Genomic DNA, 21,287 nt, shown 5'->3' with positions numbered 1-21,287 from the left:
AATATGTAACATATACATTTCCTGTATACCTATACTAATTCCACATTGGGACCATAAAGATGCTTTGAGATAAGCGATGCATTGATGAGGGCAAAGGGTAATTTTTGTTGAGAACCTTAAGTAGTCTGCGAACAAACTGAGGTAAGCTACTTGGACCAATTAAGTTTAGATTTTTGTTTTAGAAGTTTCCTGACAGTTATTTTCCAAAGATTACATCAGAGTATGTATAGTTACCACAGTACAAATGACTCGGAGATCAAAGTAGCATTTATCTTCCAAATAACTTCTTATGCTGATCAAGAAGTTATTAAATTTGTCACCTCGTCATTCGCTTATTGGGTCCTGTAATGATTGGAGTGTCCAATCGAAATTGATCAACACTTATAATCTTTTATATGTATTTATGTGAGTACACATCGCGCTACTCATCCTACACTCATATTTGGGTTAAAATACGCATATAGTGGCGTCCCCATTTTAAATAATTGATAATTAAACAGTATGTGTAAATATATTTATTACAAGTGTTATTTGACATATTTTCGTACCTTCAGGTAACTTCTACATCTAAAATAAATTATCACAATATTGGAAAATCCTTTGGAGACCTGCCTTTTACAGTCTACTAGTTAACGCCCTGTGAAAAAAATCAAATCACTCATCTCTTAAGCGAGTGCCTTTGAAACACCGTAATGAATAAACCCATGGACAGACACACAACCACTCGCGCAAACACACTTTTTGGTTTCGAGCCGTAGTCAATGAGGGTAACTGTGGTATGGCACTCCCGAGAGGAACTAATCACTGAACTGTACAAGTTGTCTAACTATGGCTGTAAGTGACTAAAGCGATAGGTATTTTTTTTTCTAGGACGCTAGGCACGAGTCCGGGATTGTTTTGCACATTACTTCAGGCTAGACCTAGGGGTTGCGGCACTATCACTTAGATAAAATCCATTGGTGATTTGGCAGGATTTGAACCCAGGACCGAAGTCTGGCGCTCTAACCACTACACCAGCTCGCTCCCCCAAAGCAAAAGGTATTGAGAATGTAATCCTCACTTGCTAGAGTGCCACAGTCGCTGAAACCAATCTTGTAGCGAGTATAAAATATAGACCCTAAAAACTGTTGTTTCAAAAATCACCCAACACAGAAAAACTTTAAAATCTACAGTAGACAAAATTTGAATCCCAAAAAAATTAAATTAATAGCTACGATTTATCAGATTTCATAAAGCAAACCTTCAGTAACTTTATACAGTCGGTTATCTGATAAAATAATATAATTAGTATATTGTTAAATCATCACTATAGAACAAAAACTGAAGTACTCTAAGCTGTGGTAGACCATCTCCAGACTTCTCCATCAGAAGCCAAGCGGTGAATGACAATCCCAGCTACTGAATATGAAACTTGATATGTAGACAACTTGTCTCCAATGCTGATTTTTAAGACGAATGTGGTATTAAATTGGCACCTGTAACAAACAATTCACTAAAAACTTTGAGTACAAGAGCTGTCCCTCACTCACTAAAGGCGTATTAAATGTTTGGAAAGAGAATGGAGCAAAATACTAGCTAGCTTTTAAAAGCCATTGCGAGTAAACTGAGAGTGTGATAGAATTAGAAATATGGAGCACGAAATATCTTGTGTTCAGTGTATCTTCTGTGTTTTCTATGGCCTAAATTCTCTTCTTCAAGGTAAGCTAGCTGCTATCCACCTTATTACAATTCAAAATACTGGCCTCGCCTTTCCTTGAACAATCTATTTTTCCCCTCGCTTTTGTTACTGAGACAGTTAATGCGTGAGCATGACATAAATGATGCGATAGCTTACAATAAGTCATAAAGTTGGCGCATTTGACAAACCCCATTAATTTAGATCCGCACTTTCTGTTATTATCTTAATTTTGTTTTTAAACCGGCGATAACTTTGGGGATGGAATGTCTAGTTGTATCAATAGGCAAATATACGGATCGGAGGATGTCTACTGACCTAAAACAGCTACTGGTCGCCAGTGATCGTAGGAGCCTCCTCAGGTTTGATGTTTCCCCCACTCTGAGCCAGAACTTTGCTAAGTGCTGCGGACTCCTTCAGTGACAAAACCTGTAGCATCTGTGGCTCTCCGCCTATATTGACTAGCTGCTGTGTGCCTCCAGTACCAGGCTCAACCTGTCATGTCACAAACATATGTAATGATGTCAAAATTTTACGACCTGGATTGTTTGTGGATACATTTATTTAAGTTAGAATTTTGCAAGCAACTTGATTTTAGATTAGACCTGAACCTAACCTAAAAGCTCAAAAGAGCTACAAGCTAAGTAAAAAAAAAACCTAGCTTGAGCTGAGACAATGATGTCGCTACAACCCCAGGAGACAGTTAAGATTTTGCTGCAATCGCAGATGACGATATTGATGTTTCCGTGACCACAAGATATAAACAGGATTTTTCCACAATCACGGGAAACATACATGATTTTCACATAACCAAAGAAACTGATGATGGTATTAGTGCAAAAACATTGGGACGCTGTGATACAAGCACATTATACAATTTAAATGATTACTAGTCAGAATTAATACTGCTAGTCTAAATATTAAATTGCATTTTCAAAAATAACGTTTGTGACAGTTAATTAACTATATGACATTCATCACATAAAAAACTAAAGAAAGCTTAAAGTGAGTTCAGCTCGATCAAAAATCTCAGGCTCCCACATACATAACATTTTTAATTTCAGTTAAACTTCTAATTATAAGGTACATAATCCACTGCAATGATAATAAGAATCAAAGAAAACTGCTTATATGTTTATCAGAAACATTGCTACATGGACCTTCTCCATGCATTGTGGACACTTATTTTGCACTCATATCCAGCTTAAAAGGGGCCGCCAAGTTGTGGTCACAAAAATAATGGAAGAACAGTATCCAATGTTGTAATCTGTTCTGGTAAATCCAATGCTGTGATCAGAGTCTCACCTTGGGCACATGCATGATGGGTGTGACGACCTGCATGGTGCCATCAGAGTTGGTCTGTATGTGTTGGAAGTTCGCTACTACAGTCTGGTACATGCCACCACCTCCACTCACAGGGACTGAGATCATACCCGACACTGACACTGGGTATCCTGCAAACAGTCAACCAGATGACATGTATTCACAGTCACATAGCAAAGGCAGAGTCAAAACCAACTAAACACTATCCACTGACGTTTCCGCCTTTATGTAAAAAGATTTTATGTAAAGTACCATCCTCAGGATTTGACTTGACTTCTACACAGATGATATATCCAAAGACTTATGTATTATCGAAGGTGATCCGTCAACTAAGCGGAAGTTAAGTTACTCTACATCGAGGCTGAATCGTCAGTAAATAGAAATGTTTTGCCAACTTTGAGATGGTTCCAAAGACTAAGAGTATAGATAAGATGTCGTATTAGCCTGTTAATTCTCTGTTCATTGAGCAGCAATTTTTAGTTGTAGCTAACTAATCATGAGAAAAACACTTTTTTTATCTCGTTATAAACTTCACTGGCAAAGCCGGTAAAGTTTTCTCAATTATTTGATGGGTCCTAACTATAGGTTATCCACGGGTATTCGTACCTATCTAATATAGCTGTAGATGAGGGATAATGTGCTAAATCAAATGCTATTTTTTATTCTATAATTTTATGCACCAGTTACTGAAATCGTGTCAGACTACTAAAACATATGTTGGTACTTACCGTGACCGTCTTCCCCGGTCAGTATCAGTTGGCCCTCCTGGTTGAGAGTTGCCTCCGTGACGTTGTTGAGCTCTACAGCCACACCCCCGTCCCCTGAAGCCACCTCTGCTAATGTGTGAACTGCATGGACCGTACCTGACTCCCCTCCTCCCGTGTGAATCTGGGACAATACAGTTACATGGTAAAGCATACAGCCTCTCAAAAAATGATGTGTTAAACCTTAATTTTTGTTTCAGTATATAATTAATAAAATATATACTGTAATTGCTTTGGAATACAAGTCTCTAGACTAATTTTTTCAGTTCAGCTATATATCAATTGATAAAAATTACCCCTTTAGAGTAGTAAAACGTTATTATTTGACTGCACATGCGACTGAGTGCACGCCTTCAAATCTAATGATTGCTGGTTCAATTCCAAGCAAGGACCAATTCTAGACCCAGATACCATTTGCTTATAGGGTTATCAATTATGGGTATGGGTTTCTATCTAGCAAAATGTTGCCGTTATGTAGTAAAACAACCAGGTTGTATACCCTTTCTTTGTACGAACATAAAAATTCCAATGGCGTTGATAGCACAAATATCAAATATAGTTTAATAACTCACAGTAGCAACTCCCTGAACGTGAGCCGTAGTTCCATCAGGCAGAGTTATGATGGGGTTGTTGGGGTCTACTTGTATGATGCTGACAGTTCCGTCAGGGTTGCTGATGGTCTGCAGGACGGTTGGCGAGTACTGTGTTGTCACCTACCAGCAAGGAAAATTAGATAAGTTACATTATACACGATTAGTTGATATACCGGTAATTATTAATATTTTAAAAGCAGTTACATAAATGTAACTATTTAGCAATATGAAGTAAAGGTAGGGGTCTACAAGTCTTCAATGTTTTTGGGTCAGGCCAAGACAAATGCTGCAAAGATGTCAAATCAAAATTGGCAATTTTGCCGTCATTGTGGGAAATGACAATGAATTCTCTACGATAGCATAAGATATACACAATTTTACCACCATTGCAAGAGTTGTTCACAATTTTATAGTGACAGCAGATGTTTAAGTTTTTGTGGGCGTTTGCAGATGGACGTTCACTATTCTGCTATGACCATCTCGACTGCAGGAACACAATTTTGTCGTGATGATAGGAGATGTTCACGATTTTTCAGTGACTGCAGAAGATGTGTACAATTTTGCTCCAATTGCAGGACGTTCATGGTTTTACCATCAGGAGATAGTTAAATATTTTGACAATTTCAAAAAGTAACCTGATTTTGGCCTGAGACCAAAAACAATGTTCAATGCTTTTAATAAGATCTGACTTGACCTATATACTTAGTAAAAAAGCCTAGCCTACAGACCCCTAAGTAGAGAACCAGTTTAGGAATAATTGTGTAACCTTTATTGTTGTTTTATTTTTCGAATTACAATGCTATCTGAAGAATGAGCACTAGGTAGTCTGCCATATCGTTTTACAAATAATCACCTCCCACTTTTGTTGCTCAGGGTACCATATCAAAAATAAAAATTTCTCCTCCAGTGAGGAGTATGGAATGATTATATTACTGAAAATCTACTAAATTGGCAATCATCACAGCACGATCATGCTTGCAAAACACCTACTGACACAACACATTTATGTTTCACATACCGTATCTTTATATCTTTATATATATTTATGTCTGCTTACTAATACTACTTTTGATAAAAAAGTAAAAAAGACAGCTGATCCATATACTAACTATCTAAAATGTCTTTTTCAGCATCTAAAGTCAATGGTTAAATAAAACCAACTAATCTACATAAATAAATAATAAACACCAGCGAACACAAATGAGGAGGGATGGGAAAGGACAAATCGTGCAAAAACATCACATGCTCCAATAGACAGGGGACTCGCTTATTAAAATAATTTTTGGATTTTTAATCACTTATTTTACCAACCTAATTACCTACAGGTATAAAAACTGATGTAGGCCTACACTAAAAGCAATTTTGAAGAAAGTAAAGAAATAATACCGTACGTAGCAAACATTTTTTTATTAGTTAAGAGTATTATATAAATAAAATGTTATGTAGAAAGTTCCTGAATGTTTTCTTTTATATCTAGGACAACAGCTGGTCCACATTGATTGCATGTCTTTTTCAATATTTAAAAGTTGTTGGCCGTTAATAAACTGCAACGACATTTACATACGTCCAGCGAGCTACAGGAGGGTAAGGAGGAGGGGACGACACAACACTCAGCCAAAGTGGGGGTGAACCTGTGTCGTCAGAGTGGTTGTAGGGGAGGGGGGAGGGGTGTCCGCCCTTTGTCTGACGCCCACCGAGCTTCCGTTTTTGTCCTCGTCATCAGTGAAGGCCGGCAGCAGGTCCTCCCGGCCGTGGTACTTGTAGCAGTTGATGACGATCTGGCGCAAGGCGTGAGTCCACGAGATCTGCAAATTACGGCACTGCATCTCAGATATACGAGCTGCTCATGGCAGTACACACAGACGGACATGCAGGTTACAACCATGCAAAACTAATGCAGTTCTTATCAATGGATTATTTGAAGTCGGGACCACACAAGTTTGCAGTTGGTGGCAGCCAATCACAAGACAAGGCTAGTGCAACGTTGCCACATTGGCTGTGACAACACTAATTAAAATATACTAAGCAATACTTTCAAATCAGCTGGTATTATTAGATTTAGCAACACAACATGGTTCTCATTGGTTCATTAAAAACCATATGATAAAGGCTCCTCCCTCAACTGCAAACTTACGTGGTCCCGACTGTAATATATATATTTAACTACTTGCCACTATTGACTAGATCTATTATTACTGTAGGATTTGAGCTTTAGTGATGTGTCCAAACTCAATCTCAAATCTCAAAACCACCAAAACACCAGAAAAGTTTCAGTTTTGATATTTGATTGTTAAGTTTCAAGATTCAAAACTAAGCGTTGATTCAATTAGGTATTGACTTCATATTCATCTTATGACAATGTCAGGAGTTTAATTTATTTCAGTGTTTGTTGTCTATAACCACTGGTCTCATGGTAAGTTTTACTTTTCATGTTGGTGTCCCCAAAAGTCATAAACAATATCCAATCGAATTTCATAAATGTATATAGATAGTGGCAACTGCAGGGATAAGATAATGCATACAGTTGTTTCAGACCAACAAATACCTGATTATCACTCCAGAACACTATTACTGAACAATCGCATCTGGCAACTTATGGGAACAAAAACTTGGTTGTGAAGATAATCGACAACTTACGAATTGTATCGTCAAAAAAAAAAAAAATCAATAGTTACATCTTACTCAATTAGTTTTGAACAACGGTGAACTTGGAAGCACAATTTTTGCAACAGGAGCTTTCACGCATGAACAAATTTGAATTTAGATATAAATTTACTTAAGTAGTACTGTAGGTCTCATGGTAAGTCCTGAACTTGAGAGCAATTTACTTTTTTGTTTTGATGTCCCCAGAGGCCAAAAACACCATCCGTTCAAGTTCATATATATGTATAGCTTATTCCCTATATGGGAAATTTGCTACAATTTAAATTCTGATTTAAATTTACCATGGTAGTACTGGAAAATCTAGAGTAATGTGGGAGACAACTTATACACATTTAATACAATTCAACTAAGCCACGTTTGTACAAAACCTACCTCAGGTGACTTGAAATTCATTGAGGCCTGTTAACCGGCTTGTCTACTAGCCTCGTATGAACGTGGCTTTATTTTCAAGTCACTCACAAGTTGTAAGGCCAGTAGATAGAAGGTGATCAACACTCAGTAGAACGCACAAATCAATGAGTTTTCAAAACTTTCTACGACGACTCCTTGTGCCATTCTGGATATTTGTCTGAGACTATTTACACACAAAAATCTACCTATGTGTATCTATATTTTAAGGGTACCAACGGGTAAAAATATTCAAATTATAAATCCCCACAGTAAAACTTCTTGCTAATGTCAATGACTTCTTTCTGGATTATGATTACCTTCTGTTTTTCCTCCTCCGGTCGAGCGTCCATCCGAACGTTTGCCCAAGGTAACTCTTTGGGCCACCAAGGCGGTCTCGTTGACTCTCTACCCCATCCTGGTTTTCCCCTTCCTGCAAAAACAAGGAGTTTCTGTAAAATCAAAATGAATAGGGGTGTGCGAACCAGCAAAAAATCTCTATTTAAAGCAAAAATTTGATTCAAAATATTTTCGATTTGAATCGATGCAACTCAATTTGAAAAATGTATGTGGATACTGATAGTCAATATAACAGTCAAAAACGTATATGGATACTGATAGTAAATGTGACAGTCAAACTCGTACATATGGATGTAGGCCTACTGATAGTCAATGTAACAGTCAAAAATAATATGGGTACTGATAGTCAATGTAACAGTTAATAGCTTATATGGATACTGATTACCCCATGAATCAAAGCGTTATTTTGATCACCACTGAATTGAATAAAATAGGAATTTTGATGCATCGCACACCCTTCAAAATGTAACAAGTTAAGAGTTTTGATGTAGCATTGGATAATGTAATGCTTGTTTTTTTTCTCTTTGTATACTGTTGGGAAGCGAAATCAAGTGTAATGGCACTTCCCATCCAACCAATCCATATGTTAGAGTTACATGGCAAAACATAAGCACTGTGTTTGATTAACCTTTTCCAGTGACAATTTGAAAACATTTTCAGGGTGTCTACCAGATTTCTCAAATGGAATTCCCGACTTTTTCCCGACTTTTCATTACCATTTTTATATAAATCCCGACCAAAAACTCGGTCCATTCTCCATGTTACTACACCTTTTTCCGTCTGGCGGTCACGGTACCTTCGTCAACATATGTTGTCACTTACGACCCAGCGAAATCACTGACGATCAAAACGTATCACATGCCAAGAAAATCCCGTATTAAATGTAGGGGTGTGTGAAGCAGCAAAACATTTAAACTCAAAGCAACGATTCAATTTAAAAAAAATGTTGATGTAACTCGATTCGAAGCAACATGGAATTTTTCTATTCATACTTCTCAGTGGAGTGAAATATCTGTTTTCAATCATACATTAGAAGAACCAGTATTTCTGGAAATATCAGTGAGCTTCTTGCCTATTTCAAAATTTTTACTTGCAGCATCATGTTGTTAAGTATGTTACCTATTTTATTTGATTCATTTTATAAATAAAGATATGTTTGGGTGTAAACAAATAAAAACCTTTGTAAGATTTAAATACTGAATCTTTCAATTGGTTTACATTGATAAAATAAGAGGATAGAATCAGAACTACAAGGTATACATAACTTCTTGTATGGTGAAGCAATGTCTCAGTGTATGCCATGTACTTGGATGGCAATAACCTGTATGGTCAAGCAATGTCTCAGTGTATGCCATGTACTTGGATGGCAATAACCTGTATGGTCAAGCAATGTCTCAGTGTATGCCATGTACTTGGATGGCAATAACCTGTATGGTCAAGCAATGTCTCAGTGTATGCCATGTACTTGGATGGCAATAACATGTATGGCTAAGCAATGTCTCAGTGTATGCCATGTACTTGGATGGCAATAACCTGTATGGCTAAGCAATGTCTCAGTGTATGCCATGTACTTGGATGGCAATAACCTGTATGGTCAAGCAATGTCTCAGTGTATGCCATGTACTTGGATGGCAATAACCTATATGACTAAGCAATGTCTCGGTGTATGCCATGTACTTGGATGGCAATAACCTGTATGGTCAAGCAATGTCTCAGTATATGCCATGAACTTGGATGGCAATAACCTGTATGGTCAAGCAATGTCTCAGTGTATGCCATGTACTTGGATGGCAATAACCTGTATGGCTAAGCAATGTCTCAGTGTATGCCATGTACTTGGATAGCAATAACCTGTTAGTCAAGCAATGTCTCAGTGTATGCCATGTACTTGGATGGCAATAACCTGTATGGCTAAGCAATGTCTCAGTGTATGCCATGTACTTGAATGGTAATAACTTGTATGGCTAAGCAATGTCTCAGTGTATGCCATGTACTTGGATGGTAATAACTTGTATGGCTAAGCAATGTCTCAGTGTATGCCATGTACTTGGATGGCAATAACCTGTATGGCTAAGCAATGTCTCAGTGTATGCCATGTACTTGGATGGTAATAACTTGTATGGCTAAGAAATGTCTCAGTGTATGCCATGTACTTGGATGGTAATAACTTGTATGGCTAAGCAATGTCTCAGTGTATGCCATGTACTTGGATGGTAATAACTTGTATGGCTAAGCAATGTCTCAGTGTATGCCATGTACTTGGATGGTAATAACTTGTATGGCTAAGCAATGTCTCAGTGTATGCCATGTACTTGGATGGTGATAACTTGTATGGCTAAGCAATGTCTCAGTGTATGCCATGTACTTGGATGGCAATAACCTGTATGGCTAAGCAATGTCTCATCTCAATGAATAGCTTATATAATTAATGTCAATCATTTGAATAATGTCAATAAGTTATATGGATACTGATAGTCAAAGTAACATTATCAATGTAACAGTCAACTACGTATATGGATACTGATTCAATGACGTATAGACACTGATTCAAAAAGCTATTTGGATAATGATTCAATAACGTATATGGATACTGATTCAATACCGTATATAGATACTGATTCCATAACGAATGGATGCTGATTCAAAAACGTATATTATGGACACTGAATGCCCATGATTCAAATCGTTATTTTGATCATCACTGAATCGAATTGGAATTCCGATGCATTTTCGTTTCATCCCCCACCCCTCAAATGTAATCCCGTCCCAATGATCAGGAATATAAGATCCAGAACATTTTTTTAAAGTTTTGGGACCCGTTCATCCCTAATTTTGAAAGGTTAGATTATTCCCGACTTTCGGCCGAAATTCATGACTTTTTCACGACTTTTCCCGACCTTTCAAAATCCCCGACTTTTTCCCGAATTTCCCGGAATTCCCGACTGGTAGACACCCTGATTTTAAGCAACTTACAAACACTATTTTCCCCTTGGGGTTTAAATTTCTTATAAACCACCTCTAATTTGTAACATATTTTCTTTGTAACTTATGGGAAACAGATCAACCAATAATGACCCAATTTCCTTAAACTCTCTAACCTTTACATCTTCAACTTTTTCATACAAAAAGTTATTATTCTGTAAAAAAAGTAAAATGGTGTGGTAGCATATAACGTTTTAGTGTACCTTATAATCTTTATGACTAATAGTTTCGAGATTTTACAAATTAAACTTTGCATACGTCCCTCTATTTTTTTGGAGCTTTGGAGGCTTCTTGGAAGTCTTTATCACTGTAGAAGTAAGTACAACATAATAACTTAATCATCAATAAGAGAAAGATAGTGTCCTAAATTGAGAATAGATCAAATTTAAGTGTAGAAAATAATCTAAGGATGAAATCACAACCTCAATGGAGTATGAGGAATATTTTTCTAACAAGGAAATAAAAATAAATAACTGTTTCCTGTGCACATCTAGATTATTTACTTATCTGTTACCATTTCCTTTCAAGTGGTTTGTGGTAAGAACGTTAAATAACATTTTAAATTTTAAGTGAAACATTTTCTGCCAGGTTATTTTATAATGCCTTTAAACAAATAAAAAATAAATATGTAGGTTAATCAGCCTAGTCAAGTACATTTTTTTAATGCAATTTAATGTTAAGATGTAGAGTGAAGTATAATATTTTAGAAGATAAAAGAAAGAAACGAGGAACTAAGTTTATAATATTTACTAGGTACACCTTTATCCTTAAACTGGCTACACAGGAACGTAATGTTTACCTGTTGAGTACTTGAGCATAAGAGGGATGAAGGCTCGTAACTGTGCTTGCGTCATTTTCTCCACAGGGGTGGGGATGCCGTCTATGATGAGAGGAGGCAGCTCGTACAACGTCGGGTCCTCTTGTGCCGGGGGAGGTGCTTGTTGAGCCAACGCTGACTCTAACTCTTCCATGATCACCGTCTTCAGGTTCTTCACCTGGTAGTGGGAGGGATATTATATGTCTGATTTAGATAGATTTTCAACGAGTAAATGATATCTTACTAACTGTAGTAATATAATTAAATACGTCATAGTACAAAATAATTGCATCAACAGTATTTCTTTTAGGACATTTTTCTATAGACCTAGTTGATCAAAACACTAAGACTCAGTTATAAAAAATAAATAACATTTCAATAAAGTGTAAACCACCAAAAAACTAACTTTACACAACTAATTTACTTGATGCAATATTAGGCAAATTTAATATTCTCATTTTACTTATGGGTTTGTATTGCAAACATTAAAATAAAACCAATGAGTTATGATGAACCTAGAAAATACGTGGAAATATCTTAGTTTTTCATAAAAAATAAGATTTTGACAGGTCTCATGGCTCAAGCAAAATTAACTAAAGCACCAAACTAGGCCTAAGTTTTGAAGCGGCTGAGAGGAAAGACTAGTTCGATTCTTGTTAGACCAGATCAAACCTGTTCCTCCTTCCCAGGACCACCCTAGGCCCCAGTGTTGGAGGCTGAGACGTTCCACAAGAGTTTGTTTTTGTCAGACCCGCTCAGACTGTCAAGTCTGAAGGAATTCCGCTTCCTATGTTGAAGCAGCCTTATTCAACCTGACCAGAATCATTTGGCATATTCCCCCGCCTTTTCTCCGCTTTAAGAGTTGTGTAAACACTTACCACATCCTCTAAGGGCTTGGCTCCGAAGCACTTGAAGCTGTTGTTAGGTTTTCCTGGCGTTGTTACCAAGACAATGGCTTGCTGGCCTACCCGGGTAGCGAACTCGTCTATAGTTTGCTGCAAACAGAAAGATATCATGTTAAATTACACTGTGATTTACTTGAGAATTGAAATACTAAAAGTAAGCATCTTGTCAAACCTGAAGACTGCCTTAATGTATTTCATGTATGAATGTGGTGATGTGGACAAAATGTTATTACAGTATCATATTTAAGGGAAAGTTTGTCTTTGTCTATTTGAACTACCTACCTAAAGAAAAGTAATAGTATTTAAAACATTGTTTTAAAAGATTAAAAGTAAAGTTAAGAAAAAGAAGTAAACTAGTTTAGTAAATAATGTTGATCTCATCTCCAGGTTGTAGAATGTCAGGTGTTTTAGGGTTTTTCTGTTCAAGATATACCTTTATAGGCCTAAATGGTTTTAAGTGTAAGTTTTAGTTAAAATTTACTCAACATGGCATGACATTATTAACTTTTGGTCTAAACAAACAAACAATGTCATTAACCTTGATTTAAGAAGTTGATTGTAGGATCCTGACTAATATAAGTTACCTCAACACTTATAACGAATTTATCAGTACCAGAAGCTCTATATAGCAATTTAACATGTGTGTGAAGTTGGCCTCAACAGATGAGCCCAAATTGTAAAAACAAATCCATGATTTATTGCTTAATTTGTGCTTTTCAAAGGTATAACAAATTTGTGCTCAACAATAAAAGGAAAAGAAAACTTTTTTTTTAATTGTTTACATAACAATATGTTACATAAAAATCCCTCTCACCCTTAGTTTCCGGAGCAACCGATTTTGTTGACGTTTTCGTATCGACGGGTTGGTTTCAAAAGAATGTGGACGTTTCCTTTTCTTAGCAGACACAATGGCCGCTGCTGCTGCCATGCCTATAGGCCCTGAAAAATATCACCTCTAAATATCTAAACATTTTTATCAAAATACTGAAGAATACTACAAAACATGCTCAGGCTTGGATGTTTACAAAAATGTAATATTTGTAAACAAGCGTAGGCCTATCACAAATTACAATAAATTAAAATCTCACAAAAACGTCAGTAGAAAATATTTTACACAGCTTTCGTCATAAGATCTTCAAAATATTTCAGAGTTTTTAATACTTGATTTAGTTTTAAGCAAGCCAGCATGAAAAAAAGTATTTTGTATCGTAAAAACAGCAGGTTTCAATGTAAAAAAAAACAACAAAAACATGTTCAAACAGTGAAGACAAACCACTCAAAATATCTCAGTGACAACCAACGACAAACGGCTAGCAGTGTAGCTACAGCGACGAATAAGCAACTTGCACAGGCTGTATGTATATATAACTTATGTATAGACAAGACTGGACACTATTGTGAGTAGATGTGGTGATAGTTAAACATTTGCAGCATCACAACTTGTATTTGTCCAAATACCGAGACACTAAGCAATAAAAATAATTATGACTATAAACTACCACTAAACTGTACAGATCAGCCTAAATTTGTTGCCAGGATCAAATTCTGTGGCCAAGTTTTGAGTTAAGAAGTAGCAGGAAAAGAATTATTGTTTAAGGATCGTTTTAAAGTTTTAAAAATTGAAAGAGCCCTATTCAAGATTTTGTTAATTGTTAAAAATTCTCAACAAACCAAATTAATTTGTTTAAATGACCTTCTGGCTAAACTTTACAATTTAGTTTTTAGTACCTACGACATTTTGATGAAAAAATTAATTACAGCAAAATTCTGAGAAGGAAGCTAAGTTTTAAGGTTGGAATCAACAAGCTCAGTTTGTGGACTGTGTATGAATTTGAATGGAAGTACGATGAACAAAATATAGTTGATTTCTACCTACAACGCTGAAAAACAAGGGAATATAGTTTGACACGGAGATTCTCGATTTATGTAAAGAATGATGAGATAAAAATCATGGACACGAAGGTTCTAGCAAAAAACATTACATAGATTTTTAATATCTCCATAAAACAGGAAAGTGCCTCTTGCTTATCAAGGGTACTTTAACCTCTCAGCAGATAAAAAAGTAGGCTGAACTGTACAGTGCCTTACAACTAGATGGTATGGACTGGCATGAAATTTGATGAGTAAGGTTTGGATATTTTGGAGTTAATTACTATGTGTTGTGACTATGTACGTGATGATGTTTCAAAACTCAAAATGCAATTCAAACACACAACTAAGAACAGACAAAAAACAAAATGAAACAAACAAAAATAAGCCGAACAGCAAACAACACAGAGCAAAACATGCCAGTACGTACCTGTGGGCCTGTTGGAAGTCTGGTGTGTTTCAAAGGTCAAGTTAAAGTGGTTCTTAAAAATTCCCAGGTTTAAAACCAAGAAAATCTATAGTTGGGCTGGGCATCGAAAATGTTTCTACAAATTTATCAGTACTTTTTAGGTATAGGCAATGATAATTGACCAATTAAACTTATCCTTAACTCTTAAGATTCGGAGCACGAACTGGATCTTAACAGGTTAGTTGTAGAATATTGGACAGGCTGGATGTTTGCAACTAGCAAACGAGTAAGCTTAGTTAAATCAACTGGCCTACCCAGTTCTATTGTTAGACCATACTGGGTAGGCCTAAGACAAAAGAATTGTTCAAATCTAATATAAAAGTGTTACTTTATGCTTTGAACAAGTACCTAAATCATCTTAAAATAATACTTTTAGTTTGTTACTACTGGTCCAATGGTTAAAATCTCAAAACTAAAATGACTGGTTCGATCCCCAACATATCCACAAATGTTTTTGGCGTTTACACCACTTTTCCTAAGCCGGGTTTATGACACTTGCATTAAAAATGCACTGGCATGACACAAACAAAAATTAATAGCTTATAGCTTATATCTTATCACGTGCCCACACCACTCTGTTCACATTTAAATGGCCTTTGAATCACACCCACCCAGGCAAAAAGGACTAGACTAGGAAAACAACAAAAAGCGAAACAAACCGTGACTGTGCTGTTTATGCCAACCTGCTGCCGCTAACTGGGCCGTCACGTCATCGTTCATCGCTGCCGTCATGAAGTCAGAGCTGTCGCCATAGGTGGAGCTAGTACCCGACATGCAGCCATCGTCGTCATCGTCCGACTGGACGGTGAGAGACAACGACTCCGGCGCACTTGTGTCCATCATCTTGAACCTAAAATAAACCAATAGCAACTCGTAATGAATAAGATATTTTTAAGGTAGATATCCCGATGCTGTTTATTTAAGTGGACCCTCCCCACTTTCTATGACATGAGAAGTCAGAAAAATTATTTATTATTTCAGTTAACTCGTAAGGAGAAAATTATTTTGAATTACAGAACAATAAAACAGCATTAGAGCATTAAGTTATCACAAACCGTAGCTAAATATTTGGAGTGGTAAAAAGTGTCTGTGTATCTCTTCTACCTCCAAGAAAAATGCCACAGGTGTAGAAAAATAAAAATAAGCTCTAACCCTTGGAGCTCGTTGGCCTCGTTCAACACGGTTAACTTCCTCAAGGCGACTTAACTTCTACAGGATCACGACATTACCTCTTAACTAAAGCCATTGATGATTGCCGAGATTTTAATATGGGATCTCAAGGAGTCGTTAAGCTCTACCCCTAGACCAGCTTGCTTTTCTCAGGAAGCATAGTGAACACTCGCGACTAGCAAAGAATACTGTAGAAATAAAAGCTCTTACCTGTTAATTATTCAACGAGGAAACAGGATTAAAAATTCTACTGATACTCACTTACCTTAATCTAAAGAAAAATCCAAATATTAAATATAATAACAAGAGTGAGATCTATGTTGCATTTCAGCAGAAGCTTCTGTCAATAATCCTCAGCTGCAGATCCCCATTCTGGATGGCAACTAAGATTCTTTTGCCGAAGGTAAAGTCTGAAAAGAAAATTGTTTTGTTAAGAAAATTGTTCTTGCAATTTTATAACTTAAGATGTTTGTGACCAACAACTTGTGTCAAATCATAATAGACCTAATGCTGACTAACATAGGTCTAATGATGTTTTAAATACCTAGGATACTCATTTAGGCATGGTTTTAATTTAAACTTTGAGCTGTAACAGTTTGTAATCCCACTACCAGTTAATAATTGAATCAATTAATGTTGTTGGTCGATCGGGACTACCCACCACTCTTTATGGTTTACATCTCATTTAACTTACAACAAACAAATTTTTATTTAAGTTATTGTATAAAACTTAGTAGTCGTATTCACCTAACATACGTTATGTAATAACCGTCTCAACCACACACAAGACTATTCTTAAAAAGTTAACTTCAATCAAGATAAGTTAGCCTTTTGCCCATCTTTTTGACTCAGGAACAAGTTTTGAACTCTATTAGAAAACACAATTTGCAGACAGTTGTAACTTAAATAAATTCCAGTGCCAATTAATTAACTTATAACTTAGGCTATTTAAAGTTATTTTAAAACTTTAAGGTTCTGTCTTTTTTCAACACTAAGTTTTTCAATGACACAGCATGAGTTAACACTCCAGAGGGTGCACGTCGGTGAAAAGACCGAAACGTATTATTTCGCTTATTACTGGAAGGGGAAAGTGGACCGGGACATCCCTCCTAGATACTCCTTCAGGGAAGGGTTGATCTATGAAATAGCATTAGTGAGAAGGGGTTAGTTTCAAACTACCCGTCAAAGTAACAAATACCCCGTCGCAGCAAACCTGCAGACTAAGCAAATTACCATTTGCCATTTACCTAGCAAAATTTAGGCTATACTAAAATATTCCCTAAAGATTTTCAGATTTATTTCCCATTTAAATAACATTAATTTTAGTGAGTACTTAGGTTTGCTGATATGGGGAACCTATTGAGGTGTGTTTCTTTATTGAAATGTTGAATCTAGGTTAGTGGGAAATAAACAAAATTGCCAAATTTGATTAAAATATATCCATAAACAAGAAAACTACAAAAGTTTATTTATCCTCCAAAAGAATAACATAACATGGGAATTTGAAATATTTTTTAAATTATCTCCGTAGCCGTTGGGCATGTACAACAACGCTTCAATATACAAAATCATTTCTTTTTTTAAGCTCTACAAAATGGTTTGGATAAATTAATGAAATTTTGTGTTTTTAGAGTCAAAAATGGAAAAAATCAATTTTTACCACATAAAACCCCCATAAACCCTTGTTCCTATGGTCCGATTATGCTGGTTCGCGAACTTGCTCCAATAAATGTAGGTTTACACGTTTGTACCAAATTTCATCAAAATCGGATTATTTTTGCTCAGAGTTATCGCGCTAACAGACACATTTAAATATGTAGGCCTATAGGTACCTAGCCTATAACTTTTTTTATAAAATCATTACAAAAATAATTAGGCTAATATTTTTAAAACTAAAATAAGAAAAAGGGGTAAGTTACTCATGATATTTTATATATTATTTATTAAATATATATAGGCCCTATATGAATTTTAACGGATGGTGTTTTTGGTCACGGGTGTAAGTAGCCTATATCGGTAAAAAAAATATATCGGTCCCGGGTCTATTGGTCGCGGGGGGTCTTACAATGAGACCTACAGTAATAGCTTAGGCCTATATCCTGTAAGTTATGAGAAATTGGCTTAAACAGTGTAACGTGATTTCCTTTAATTACCTCCTCCTTGACCGAGACCAGCAAAGCCGGATAGGTTGCGCCAATTTTCTTTTTTCTATTTACACTATATACATAAAAACGTCCATAGATTGAAGTATGAACTGTATTAAAAGTACTTTGGCGGTGGATGATTTTGCAGCAGGCTTATTGACTTAAGAGCTTTTGATTAAAATAGTCTTGTAGGCTGTAGTATGGTTTCTCCCTCAACAAGTTTTTCAGGGCTGTACGAAAGGCCATTTCCCCTTGGTTTTTGATTGACGTAGGCAGGTGGTTGTAAATCTTCAGGGCAAGCGTTGGGAAAGAGTTTTTGGTTTTAGACAGCCGGCAGAACGGTATGTCCAGGTCGGAGCGATGTCTTGTACCATGGCTATGAACAGTATTTCTTGTAGGGAATTTATGTAGGTTTGCCTTCACATGGTCGGCTGACAAAAAAATGTAATGACTGACAATAGTTAAAATACCGGTGCTGACAAACAGAGGTTTGCAATGGTCATTTCTTTTACTAGAAGTTAAAATACGTACTGCTTTCTTCTGCAATTTGAGAATTTCAAGACATGATGGTGCATGGCCCCAGAGAAGGAGACCATAGCTTAAAATACTATGGAACAGAGCATGGTACACTATAATCAAATAAGGTTTACTGACAAGCCTAGTCAACTTCCGAAGTAGATGGACCACCCTGGACAGTCTTTTTCCAACTGATTGGATGTGTTTATCCCAAGCAAGTTTTGGATCAATTGCAAAACCAAGAAGATTTACGTTTGGTACATCTTGTACGTGGTGACTGAGAGTACAAGTAAGTCTCTGCGTCTTGTCTTCATTCAGTTTTAATTTGTTGGACGCAAACCAGTGTTTCGCTTCTTCAAATTGGATGTCAGCTGTCTCAAGTGCAAGAGTAGGATTTGCACCAGACGAGAAAATGGTAGTGTCATCCGCAAATCTAAGGGCCATACCATTTAATTCGAGGTCATTTATGGCGACAAGGAACAGTACAGGCCCCATAATCGAGCCTTGGGGAACTCCATGGGCTACAGTCATGGCCTGGGATTTTGCACCACTCAAAGAGACCACTTGCCTTCTATTACCAAGATAGGATTTGAATGTGTGTAGGGCGACACCACCCACACCATAACGTTCGAGTTTGTCAATTAGGATTTTGTGGGAGATGCAATCGAATGCTTTGCTCAGGTCGCAAAGTGTCAATGCCAACTTGTCCGAAGATTCAAAAGCATCCTGCACTCTGGTTACAAGTTCGGCCATCGCAGTCACAGTAGATCTATTACGCCTGAATCCATGTTGAAGATCGGAAAAAAGGTTGTTTGATTCAAAAAAATTTACTAGTTGATTCTTGATGATGGTTTCTATTACTTTACTAAACACAGGAATTACAGAAATAGGCCTATAGCTGTTTAGGTTTGAAGGATCGCCCTTTTTATAGATGGGGACCGTTCGTGCAACTTTCAAAAGATCGGGAAAAAATCCAATGCTCAGACAGCCATTTATAATCATGGATAGAGGTTGAGCAATTACATCCACTATGGCCTTGAGGACAACAGTTGACATGCCATAGATATCCGGGCTACGTGAGGATTTAAACCCCGACACGATCTTTACTATCTCCAAAGGAGTTACTCTCTGCCATCGTACAAGGTTGACATTTGAACGTGGGACATTTTCAGCAGGATCGTCAGCCACTGATGGAATCTCCGAAACCAGTTTCTCAACGTTACCCAACAGAAATTTGTTGAAATCGTCTGGGCTAGCTTTACATAGGGCTGTATTTTGCTTTGAGAGGCTTCTATTACTATTAACTAACGACCAAGCCGCCTTACATGGATTTAGTGCACCTTCAATCTTACTTATATTATCGAGTTTCTTAGCATCATCGATCTTAACCTTATAGCCTACGTATTCTTTGTTTTGAAGTACAAGCGTCTAAGACATTCTTTAGTTTCCTGACATGTAGTCGACACATACCTATCTCTAATGGCTAAAACTAATGCCTTAAGTCTAGACAGCTCAGGAGTATACCACCAGCTTTTTGTTGGAATAATACAAATTGACAAACCACAGCTACCATAAGTTTTTAAAGTTCTACCTACCATTGAAAAGCAACATGTTAAATATCATTCCAACTGTCGACAATATAATAAAAAAATGAATATTCTGTGTCGAGACCCAGTTAACCCTCCCAGTGTTACTTGACGAAAATTCAACAAGCAGCACACTTTGTGTAGTGTTACTTGTCGATTTTTCGACATGCAGACATCGTTTACGGCGAAGGCTCTATGACTGACTGAATCGGATTGAACTGGATCGAGTTAGGTATCGTTCTTTCCGTAATATTCTAAGCTTTCTCCAGAGGTCTGTCTCTAAGCGCTATTCATTTTAGTTCCGAAAATATTGTAGCAGACAGCTGACGTGCGTGTATTTGTAAACAGCTAGGTTCCCCCGGACCGATGACTGATGTGTTTTATTACGTTTATCATTGTTTTAGTGTTAAAAATCAAAAGTAGTGATATACGTGGTGCATTATAAGAAGATTTAAGTGGTTTTGAAGTGCTGGTTGATGATCCTGAAGAAGTAGGTAGTGATATTGATGTAAATTATCAGCCAGATTCCTAGCTATGGTTAGGCTATGCATTCTTAGCTAAACGCTATGTACTGAAATCAGTTTTTTGCCCATAACTTATTTATTTGCAGATATATTTCCTTATATTATTATATAGTTGTAATCCTCATAAAATTTAGAACAAAGTGGCTATTTTCAAATATTTATAGGCCTATAATTTATACAATTTCATTGAGCGCGAACTTATTTTTTTTTTGAAAATTTTCGAAATTATATTTTTTTTACCTAAAAATTTTTTTTTTGAAAAAATGTTCCTTATGTTTTATATATAATATTGAAGCCCATGATTTTCCAAACAAAATGGTATATAGAACATTAGAATTAACATTGTTTTAAGCTTCTCAGATCCATTTTAATAAAACCTTGCAAATGCGCCAAAAATAGGTGGACATTAAGGCCTAAACTATGGACACTTGTAGAGGGTTAACGATGGCCTCTAACCGTATTATTTTCCTTACTAAGAATTGATACGACAAATGCCAATGTTAATTTATAAGTACATTGGAGAACAGACTGAGCTTAAG

General features: G+C 36.5%; 1 protein-coding gene across 8 annotated transcripts in view; it reads right to left on the bottom strand.

Annotated features, from left to right (window-relative positions):
- Positions 1-299: 299 nt before the first annotated feature.
- Positions 300-21,287, bottom strand: part of LOC128997685 (DNA-binding protein Ewg-like) — a 22,495-nt gene continuing 1,507 nt past the window's right edge. For 2 of the 8 annotated variants that reach the window (XM_054423338.1, XM_054423337.1), the window contains exons 2-13: positions 16,244-16,388; positions 15,468-15,658; positions 13,285-13,409; positions 12,444-12,560; positions 11,548-11,743; positions 7,727-7,839; positions 5,987-6,175; positions 4,335-4,475; positions 3,727-3,886; positions 2,981-3,129; positions 1,994-2,170; positions 300-1,475 (exon numbers count right to left, since the gene is read on the bottom strand). In XM_054423338.1, coding sequence (XP_054279313.1) covers positions 2,003-2,170; positions 2,981-3,129; positions 3,727-3,886; positions 4,335-4,475; positions 5,987-6,175; positions 7,727-7,839; positions 11,548-11,743; positions 12,444-12,560; positions 13,285-13,409; positions 15,468-15,651 — 1,542 coding nt within the window. In that variant the 5' untranslated portion in view covers positions 15,652-15,658; positions 16,244-16,388 and the 3' untranslated portion in view covers positions 300-1,475; positions 1,994-2,002. The remainder of the gene's footprint in view (positions 1,476-1,993; positions 2,171-2,980; positions 3,130-3,726; positions 3,887-4,334; positions 4,476-5,986; positions 6,176-7,726; positions 7,840-11,547; positions 11,744-12,443; positions 12,561-13,284; positions 13,410-15,467; positions 15,659-16,243; positions 16,389-21,287) is intronic. The other 6 variants (XM_054423344.1, XM_054423340.1, XM_054423345.1 and 3 more) reach the window with 6 other exon arrangements.

Source organism: Macrosteles quadrilineatus, unplaced genomic scaffold (assembly GCF_028750875.1).
Source record: "Macrosteles quadrilineatus isolate MER2022 unplaced genomic scaffold, UCM_ALF_1.0 Scaffold_6__1_contigs__length_79288215, whole genome shotgun sequence".
In the NCBI taxonomy this organism is placed as follows: domain Eukaryota; kingdom Metazoa; phylum Arthropoda; class Insecta; order Hemiptera; family Cicadellidae; genus Macrosteles; species Macrosteles quadrilineatus.
Note: the sequence above shows the minus strand (reverse complement) of the source record. Positions and strands in the feature narration are given on the sequence as shown.